Here is a 10000-nt window from a genome sequence, read left to right as displayed (position 1 = left end):
TTGATGTCATATGCATTCTCTCGTTGTATTGGAGGAGAACAATTTAGGTCCCTCCTTTAAGTGCACCTCCACCAATAAGGGGCGACTTTCAATAATTAGAAAGCGGAAAACAGAAATCTATTGGTAGGCACTAGGCAGCTGTGGGTTTTCCTACAATGTATCTGCCTGGTTGCTAGACGACTCCACACTGAAACGATGGTAGGAAAACAGTAAACACAATAGCTAGGTGTCATTTTTCTTCAATTCAAACTATGCGTCGGACGACTTTATTATTGACGAAGTGTGTTGCTATGGAAGCGTTGTTCTCGTTAAGGGAATTCTATCAGTAGAATGACATTCATGAGGATTTCACACTGCCGACAGTGGGAAACTGAAGTGTGATTTACAACACCATGAGTGTACCACACAAGGAAAGAAAAGTTGTCCGAGGAACACAGAGTGGACTACAGCCTGCGCTATAATGTCCTGTACAAAGAGTACCAAGCTGTCCCTGTCCCTGGAAGCCAGTGATGTTCAGACGGACGAGGACTTCGAGGAACTGGTAATTCTCAGCCTTTTGTGTCTGAAATGTCTGTTTGCGTATCTTTTCATCGTTCCCACTTTCCTTCTTGCATTTTTTCTTAATCTTCCAGGATCCTTCGGTCTATTTTCATAGGGAGCATTTGTGATTCATTTTGGTGTGTGACCATGTGAGATCGTTCATTAGAAGAATACAAAGCATGAATCATTCCTGCCGACCTGGTAGTTTCTTAACGTGTGGTTACAATGTGGTAACAATGCACTCATCCCTTAACCTATATACACCCCTGAGGCTTTCTGACTTTCTTTGGCACTGTCACTATAGTGGCAGTGCCTCTTCCGATTTAGAAATGGATTTCAACATCTATAAGAAAGGCCATAATAATTCACTCAGACATGCAAGTGCAAACAGCCAGCCTAAAAGCGTTGTCTTGTCTTGTTATTGTGCTTTTATGTTAAATCAGACCCAGAGAACAACGACGAGGAAGAGAATGTCCAGCAAACCCCCTTCTTCGCCAAGTAAGTAACTTTAGCTCAACTGTCGTTCTATATTGGAGATTTTGACTTTGTCAAAAATGAGCTGAAGTTGAAACGTAGTGTTAAAATATCTGTTAAGAATGATGGTAGTAAATATCTTTGTGTGTGTGTGTGTGTGTGTGTGTGTGTTTAAGGGTCCCCGTACCTCAGCAGTCTGAAGGTTGGCTCCAAGCGCGTGGCCGTGTCGGCATGGCGACTGCCCAGGGCCTCCCTGGGGGATGCGAGTGTTGCGTCGGTGGACACCCTGGGCGCCGCCGCCTCCCCATGCCTCACCTCCCTCAGCAACGGACACCACGGTAGGCAGGGTGTAAACACATCCATGTAACCATGGTGATGCAGGAGGAGTGGCTTCCCCTGACAGAGAGAGAGAGAGAGAGAGAGAGAGAGAGAGAGAGAGAGAGAGAGAGAGAGAGAGAGAGAGAGAGAGAGAGAGAGAGAGAGAGAGAGAGAGAGAGAGAGAGAGAGAGAGAGAGAGAGAGAGAGAGAGAGAGAGAGAGAGAGAGCTCTATCTCCATCTCCCAGACTTGTTTGTTTGGACAGCTGACAAATGGTTGTTGAATCTCGTGGGGTTTCAGTTTCCTGTTCCATGTCAATCAAGAGAGCGATAAAGGAGGGTTAAATTGTCGGAAGTAAAACACTCAAGATGCTCCAACTGTCTGCCCTTCTGTGAGATCTAGTGTAAATGTTCTTGAAACAGGAACTGTTAATGAATGACTCGTGTTGATAAAATGATCCATGTGTTCATTCATTCATGATATGTGTTGGTCTCATGATTGAATCCGTCTGACTATCTCTCTCCCTTTTTCTCTCTTCCTTCTTTTTTCCCTCCTTTTTTATATCACTCTCTTCTACTCTCTTCTGTCTTCCCTCTGCCTTCTCCTTCTCACCCTCTCTTCGCTCTCTATCAGGTCTGTCTCAGTCGATGAGGTCAGAGTATGATGTCACAGCCCAGATCCTCAACCTGACGTCCAGGAAGCACAAACAGTTGCGCTCTACATCCAATGGTCTGTCTGTGTGTGTGTCTGTCTGTGTGTGTGTGTGTGTGTTTGTGTGTGTTTTATTCGTGTGAACATGCGACAGAGATGTACACAGTGCGATACAATAATGCACATTCCAATTAAACTACTTATGCATGCAATAATGTATTCATATCAAGACATTTGAAGGTATGTACCTGTACATGCTTTACTGCATGTTGCTGCTTAGTTACTCTTTCCTTTTCATCTGTTCAGGTCGAGTCGACTACGGAGATAAGGAGGAGATGTACGATGAAAACATCCGCCTTAAAAAGGTAAAGAAGAACAATAATTTATTTCCATGTAAAGGTTACTTATTATTGTATTCATGAAGTAAGACTTTATTTGTCAATACTGCTTTTGCTCACCAGAGGGATATAAACATTTTTTTGGTTTCGTTAATTTTTTTAGCATTTCCTGGTTTAAACAATAACAATTATCCTCTGAAAATGCTGTAGGGATCCAGACAATCAAAAGACTGTTCAGGCCCGCTTTAGTCACAATTGTTAAGTGAATGGTCAAGGTAATCTGGTTATGTCACCATAAAAATTTCCTGATGGCTTGCAGTGTCAAAGATCCTGTCATGTTTTTATCATATGATGAATCGATTTTCTTTGAAAGATCTTGATTGTGCAAAAGAAACATGTCTGTAACTCAATTTGTTCAGAGTCTGGTGGACCAGAGGACTGACAACCAACAGATGAAGGCCAAGCTGCGCCGCCTGGAGGAGGATACAGCCAGAAGAGAGAAGCAAATTGAGGAGCTCTTGGATCCCACTAAAGTAGGACTAGTTGTCATTATCAAAGGATTCACAAGATGTCGTAATCATCCATAATGTCACTCAAAGAGAACAGAAGATCAGACCACTTTTAAAATAAACGTTCCTTTTTTTCTCTGTTATAGGGTCCTGAATATACTCGTAGTTTTGTGGATAAGAACAAGGAAGGTGGTGTGGTGAGTGCGTTTTTTTTAATCTTTAATCTTCCCAGACGTTTGAATGTGTATTGGCAGGCTTTTCAACCCTGGATCTGTGCTGTTCTCAAGGTCATTAAGGGACTGAAGCAGAGGATTCTGAAACTGGAACAGCAGTGTAGGGAGAAGGAGAACGCCTTAAGGTAAGCCCTCCTCCAACCTCACCGACCCCTCACACATACTGGTGTAGGTGCTACTGTTGTTCACAGTCTTCTCATCACCTTCTACTCGGCCAGTAAACTGCAAAGCGAGCTGAGGACCACCAACTTAGAGGAGTTAAAGATCACTGTGGAAACATACTTTGAGGAGGTAATGTCTTTGCATTAAGAATCATCAATGAAAGTTATTTCTGGTTTTAGCACAGGTAACGTTCCTCTAAGTATGCATATTAGGCAGCCATCTAATCTTCGGTCAACTGTATCTTTCCTGTAGATCAAGAGGTTGACAATTCTTCTCAACGCTGCAGAGAAAAGGTACTGAACTCGCCCATTTCAAGTCCTTTGCTTAGACATGGGAGGGTGTTAAGCAGAAATAGCAGGTAACTCTTGTTCCTCCGCTGGGCTCCCGTAGCAGTCGGGCAGAGACGAAGGGCTCCCAGAGGCACCAGAAGTCCCTGGGGGCCACGGTCCTGCGTCTGTCTGAGAGTCTGAAGCAGCTGCAACTGGACAACTCTACTCTCAGAGAGGAGCTCAGCACTGACAGCCCTGCTGAGGGGATCAAAGGTACACGCACACACAGTCATACACATGTACGTCAAAACACACCCACCCACACACAGTGGCTCTGGCTCCTGTCAGAAGTGGGTGCATTGCACTCGTGTTCATTCCCAGCCGTGGGCTCAGCATCTCAGTGTGAACTCTGAACCAAAGCTTCCTCGTGAGTGTGTGTGTGTGTCCCTCAGTTGGAGAAAAAAGAGTTATGAAAATAGACAGGCAGTGGTACATACTGGTCAACAAACAAACAAAGCAATCATGTATTTCACCTGTGTAGATTTGATCGTGTTCTCGCTCATCCTGTTTCCTTGTGTATATCTTGTGTGTGTGTGTGTGTCTGTGTGTGTGATTCTGTGTGTTTGCATGTGCGTGTGGGTGTGATTGTGCGTTTGAAGGTTACAGAGAGTGGAGTAAACAGAGGCTAGTGAGAAGACTGTTGGAGTTAGAGAAGGTAGGACCTCCAGTTTCACATTGCAGTATAAGTGTGAGTTTTTTGGCAAGTGTGAGAATCTACGCCGTCTTTGGACCACACAAACCTCTTTACCCTGCTCTCACAGAGGTTGGAGGCTGGCAGAAAACATGCCCCATCAGCAAAGAGCAGCTGCCAATCGGAGCAAGGGGTTCAGACCATGCCTAAGGAGAATCTGGATGTTCTAGAGGCGGTTACCGTGGCAACAGAAGAAGTGGTTCCCGTGGGAACGGAGGATATGTTGTTTTTGCGAGGTCGTGTTGATGGATTGGAGGAAGAGCGGAAGTTGCTTAAGGAGACGCTGGCCAGTAAAGAGTACGTGAAATGTAGCGGCGTTGCATGTGACCAACGTTTACACTGCCCCCTGGTGGAGTTAATGAGCATCTACCATTGTATCTAAAATACCCATGTTGAAGCCTATTTATAACGTGTTGTTGCTCTATTTTGGTGCAGTGTTGAGCTGTTACGGCTCAAGGGGGTGATAGAAGATTTGGAACAAGAGACGGAAAGATGGAAGGATGAACAAGTCAAAAAACATGAAAAAGAGCGCAACGAGCACAGGTGTGTTGAACCTGTGATGTATCACGTGAGGAGGATTCAGTGGTTTATAACGTATGCATAAAATATGTATATGTTTGTTAAATCATACAAGTGTAATTTTCATATTCATATATTCACCTTCATTTAATTCAGGTTGAATCAAGGCAACATCCTTGTCCGTTATGCCAATAGGTGTCCGTCATGTGGTAGTGTCTGTGCTGTAAGAGCCCGTCTGTGTCTGTGCTGTCCTCAGAGAGGAGGCGTTGCGGTTGCGGTTGAGAATCCAAACTCTGGAAGAGGAGGACCGGGAGCGACCGGCGCCGGGGCCTGCTCCAGAGGACCCCGCTCCTGCCTGCCCCGAGACCCCCGGGACCCCCCAGACCGGGGGCACGGGACCCGAGGATACAGAGGGTCCGGAGGGGAAGGGGAGGACGGCGCCGGGGAGGGGAAACGCCGAGGAGAGGAGGAGGAGAAGAGCAGAGACCAGGTTAAAGAAGGAGCGGGACAAGGCGGCGAGGACCATTCAGAGCGGCTGGAGGGAGCACAGAGATCAAGTGTGTGTGAAGAGAGGGGGACGTCGTAGCTATGAGAGCTGCGGCGTTGCTGTGTTATTGCAGTATATTGTCAGTTATTGTTATTTATGCACTTCGTTACACACTCCCTCCTCCTCTTATCCGTAGGACGTCGTGATGCTGCAGTCAACGCTGAGAGGCCATCTACTGCGACAAGCTCAGCTCAGAGAGCCGTCTCCCACAGACGCCAAGGTGCAGAGCGAGCTCCCTGGCGCACAACCACATAGATCCACATAAAACAGCGCATGTATTGTAGCGGCGTAGCCCCGTGATGGCCTTGAAGAGTCGGGATTCAGCGATTCAAACATTTGATTTGTTCACATATCTTTCCCAGAGCCATCCTATTTTCCGATCCTCGAATAAATGTGACATATTCGGGGCAGCTGAGAATGGAATGTAGTGTTTAATTCATGCATGTCAGGAATCGCTAGAGGGTGTTTTATATCCAAAAGTTTCTCCTATAGCAAACCCCTTACTACTCTTCCACATTCCTATTTTTCACTCACCACTTTCACCTCTTTTTCAGTCGGTCCCCCCTCCCAGCAGAGGTGACCATGGGGATGTCTGTGCCGACGGACAGATGGACGTTGCTGACGTGACGACGATACAGTCTGTTTTCCGGGGGCACCTGGTTCGCTGTGGGCGGGCAACACAAAGGTATGCTGCAGCTACATTTACATTTACATTTAGGGAATTTAGCAGACACTTTTATCCAAAGCCACTTACAATAAGTACATTTGTCGTAAGAAGTGAAACAATATATCGCTGTCGGTACACTAAAGATGTTCATAGAACCAAGTGCAAGTGCTTACAATCGCTAGGCTAACTCATTCCCCGTGTACAGCAGTGATAGCAGCTACTGCAGATGCTACACAATTAAGTACTATGAATAAGTGCAATGTAGATTAAGTGGGTACAATAAGTGCGTACATTAAGTGCCAGGACGCACAACATACAATGGTGGCCGGAAGGGGCTCGGTAGCTATGCAGAGTCGAGGTGGACTCTGAACAGGTGAGCTACCCAAGGAGATTCAGCCTAGTAATAACATGGGTATCATTCAGGTGTGTGTGTGTGTGTGTGTGTGTGTGTGTGTGTGTGTGTGTGTGTGTGTGTGTGTGTGTGTGTGTGTGTGTGTGTGTGTGTGTGTGTGTGTGTGTGTGTGTGTGTGTGTGTGTGTGTGTGTGTGTGTGTGTGGCGTATTCAAAACATGATCATCACATCGAGTCAAATCAACAGACAAATTAATGTGAGGTTGTGTGTGTGTGTCTGTGTGTAGCTCCGTCTCCCCCATGCCTTCCACTGAGGGCAGCAGTCCAGCCATCCAGGTGTCAGGAAGACACGGAAGTTTCCCTCCGTTTCCTCCCAGCAAACCAGGTAACCCGGAAAATATCTGCATTTGTACACGCATAAAAAAAATGTCCTCATTATTATCATAAAATTGACCATCGTTATGTTGTCATTTTGGATCATGGATACCACAAACGATATAAAAACAAGCGCATGAAAACAGCAACAGCAAAGAACTTATTTTTGTACATTGTAAAACAAATTTTCGCAACAGTTATTGTAGGACATATCTTTATCTTTATCTTATCCTGCATTCTTTTCCATGAGGAACATTACATTGTCATAGTTTGTAGTGCAACTTGAGCACCCGTGCAGGCTGTTAGTCCTGTGGGTAGTGCGGGAGGAGCAGTATGTCGCGACTCTGCCATGGGTGTAGCTCCGCAAGAAGAACACCTTCACATTGTCTCTGAATTATGGACCCCCCCCCGCGGCCCTCGTGTCACGTTTCAAATGAAACCATTGAACCGTGAGCCATTCCCAGGTGGCCTCTTCCCATCCAATACTTAACGCTGACTCCTGCGGGATCCCTGTCACCGAGCCCTACCACAGCACCCTGAACACAGCCGGCTTGTGAGGGGGCGCAGGCCGTGTGCCTTTCATATTGTGCCAGTGTGTTTTAAAGACAGTGGAGGTGGCTTTGAGAATTGTTATGAGAGGGAGGGAGCAAAAGAAAGGAGCAGGCAGCTAACATCTAAAGTGCCTCGTACAGAGGTTGCAGTCAACCTAAGACACATATTGTTTTTAGTCACTGACGGTGACTAAAATCACTCACTCGTAGCTCTTCACTCACTAATAGCCGAATGCTGGCAATGCCATTTACGATAAAGTACAATCAAACAGCCACGGTTAAATCCTATAGTGAACCTCCCTATGGCTGTTGCAGTCCTAGATAACGGCACGGGGAGGAGAGCGGCGGTGTCATTCTGTCCAGTGATAAGGTCGGTTCTTCTCCCACAGCTCCAGTGGCGCTCCATTGTGAAGCCAACCCCCCACGAGGTGCCACGCCCATCGACTCGGATGACTCGGATGACATTGTCGTGTCCCCGACGCGCCCGCTGAGATCCAGAGAGAAGATGCTGTTATAGACTTCTTTGTGTGTGTGTGTGTGTGTGTATGTGTGTGGGTGTGGGTGTGTGTGTGCGTGTCTGATTGGATTAAAGTTCACACAGCAATAAGTACGCCTTCAAAAGTTTTCTTTAGATTCGAATGAGTTCCAGTGATTCATTTACTACTGGTTTATTTCAGACTGTGGTGATTCATCAGTACTTAAGAGACATGCAGGCAGACGTAGATGATCATATTATGAAGCTGCGCTCGCATGGGAAAGGGGTTTTTCTCTCTCTTGGAATACTGGGATCTCCAACTGCATAACTTCTCAGTGTGACAGTGATAATAGGAGGGCAAACTGTAAACATACACACCTCCAGTTCAGCAAAGCAAGTTTGGAGATGTACAAACATGCAGGGCCCAGCAGCACTTTTTATTTTTTTATGTTATGAACTGTCTTATATCACTTATTAATGCTTTCTTTGCCTGATTTCTACAATGCCCTGCATTTGCATTGTCCATCTGAAAAAGTGCCTGATGTATGTAACAGCAAACATGGTTTATATAGCTCAAATCAAAAGCATACCAGTGCAAAGGTGTGTTTTCTAAATACATATTTCAAAAGCTGAGATTACCTGAACATTCTGACTGATTTAAAGATTTGGATTACTTTGTTGATTCATTAAATGCAAGTTAAAACATGCTACATTATGCGCATCTGACTCTTACTACATTGCTATGCATTGCACATGTATAGGCCTATGGCCTATAAATCAAGCTGCTGCAATCTCAGCCATGTCTACTGATAGACTGCAGAGGAAGGCACAGGCTAATCTGCAAATAAAAGAACATTATTATGTAAGGAGTCGAGTGAGACAATGTAATAAAGTATTTTATATAATTAAATAAAAAGGCTGTCCCTTTTATGCGGTTGTCGCTCATGAATGCAATGATGTCCCCGTTATTGACTGTAACGTGCACTACCATCTTTCCGACATCAGGGGGAGGCCTTTTTGCGCAATTTGCGAGATCTCAGCACAGCTCTGAAACAAAACACTGGGCAGCAGAGCGAGCTGCCGCAAAGGCCACTACTTTTTTTTCCAAGGCGATTGTCTCACGCTCTAAATGCATTAACACGACAGTCGTGGAAGAGCGAAGCCGACGTGTCGGGCGAGAAGCGGAAAATACAGAGCGATTGACCGGACTACCATAACGACAAATAAACAGACGCGCCGGACTGCGGGTGAAACGAGTTTAACCATTTATATACCGTCGCGTGGTAAAAAAAAAAGAAAAATCCAGATAAGGAGGAATGCGGTCTTCGTGAAATGTGAACGGATCTGAACATCAACCCAACACTTCAATGTTGTTGACTGTCGGCGACTCGCTGGTTCAAAGTGCGGGCGTTTGGATGCCCACCGGAGCTGAGATCTTCGCATTTAGCCACGGATCCTGGAAGACAATAGGGGAACACATTACACCAGGCGGTCTTCCCCAAATAGAAAGCCAGGATTTTCGTCCGCTTAGCTCTCCAAGGTAGGTGGTGCACACAGGTCATCCCCACTGCAGATAGCGCTTAGCCGCTCACACAGCCCATAATTACCTCCACGCGAGGAACCTTTTCTATCTTTATGGCTTGTTCTTCTGAAGGTTCTGCAAGGATTTGGTCTTTTGAATTGGTGATTGCTGGGTCAAATTCACAACGGAAATAAGCGGACATTGTTAAATGCATTACAGTCTGTTGTTTCTCATGCAATTGACCTAGATATTTCTGAAGAGCTATTAATGGCGTTATGGGGTTTAATTCACCTAAAGGCGTCTGTTGGTGTTTATTTATTTTAAGTCGTATGTAGGCGGACGACATACAGTAGGCTATCGTTTGAATACAATTCATTCTGTGGGCATTTCATTGCTATACTAACCCGAATGGGGTGTTTTGCTTTGCAGTGCCAGTGAGGAACCCTAAGTGACAGCTGTCCAGGAGACACTGAAGGATGGCGGCTGTAGTGAACTATTCACCGCCCTGGTGGGTCAATGCGCTCCACCGCCTGCCGCATTTCAACCTCCAATTCGAGGCGGTCAGCAGCGACTTTAGACCCGAAGATACGGAATATCAGAAGGTAGGCTTCATTTTGCGGGATATTATAAACAACTGTTATATCCCCCCGTCCGTCCGTCCGTCACCCAAGCTCCCAACCGCATCACTCAACGTACATACTGTAAATGCATGATACTGTTCTAGAGAATGGACTGATTATGTGAGGCAG

The 10000-nt window shown here is 45.8% G+C and overlaps 2 protein-coding genes across 3 annotated transcripts in view; both read left to right on the top strand.

The window, feature by feature from the left end:
* Positions 1 to 129: 129 nt before the first annotated feature.
* Positions 130 to 9062, top strand: iqce (IQ motif containing E). The gene is made up of 19 exons (XM_060047762.1): positions 130 to 541; positions 984 to 1038; positions 1191 to 1352; positions 1965 to 2060; positions 2289 to 2347; positions 2740 to 2853; positions 2976 to 3026; positions 3117 to 3187; positions 3281 to 3353; positions 3477 to 3517; positions 3615 to 3766; positions 4153 to 4208; positions 4315 to 4541; positions 4680 to 4787; positions 5020 to 5320; positions 5447 to 5530; positions 5865 to 5995; positions 6616 to 6713; positions 7644 to 9062. The coding sequence occupies exons 1-19, from the start codon at positions 461 to 463 to the stop codon at positions 7769 to 7771; spliced, it is 2088 nt and encodes a 695-aa protein (XP_059903745.1). The 5' UTR covers positions 130 to 460; the 3' UTR covers positions 7772 to 9062.
* Positions 8842 to 10000, top strand: part of LOC132454422 (protein tweety homolog 3-like) — a 7846-nt gene continuing 6687 nt past the window's right edge. Inside the window, exons 1-2 of one of the 2 annotated variants that reach the window (XM_060047769.1) lie at positions 8842 to 9269; positions 9681 to 9853. In XM_060047769.1, coding sequence (XP_059903752.1) covers positions 9728 to 9853 — 126 coding nt within the window. In that variant the 5' untranslated portion in view covers positions 8842 to 9269; positions 9681 to 9727. The other variant, XM_060047770.1, reaches the window with a different exon arrangement.

The sequence above is a fragment of the Gadus macrocephalus genome, chromosome 3 (assembly GCF_031168955.1).
Source record: "Gadus macrocephalus chromosome 3, ASM3116895v1".
NCBI lineage: Eukaryota > Metazoa > Chordata > Actinopteri > Gadiformes > Gadidae > Gadus > Gadus macrocephalus.
Note: the sequence above shows the minus strand (reverse complement) of the source record. Positions and strands in the feature narration are given on the sequence as shown.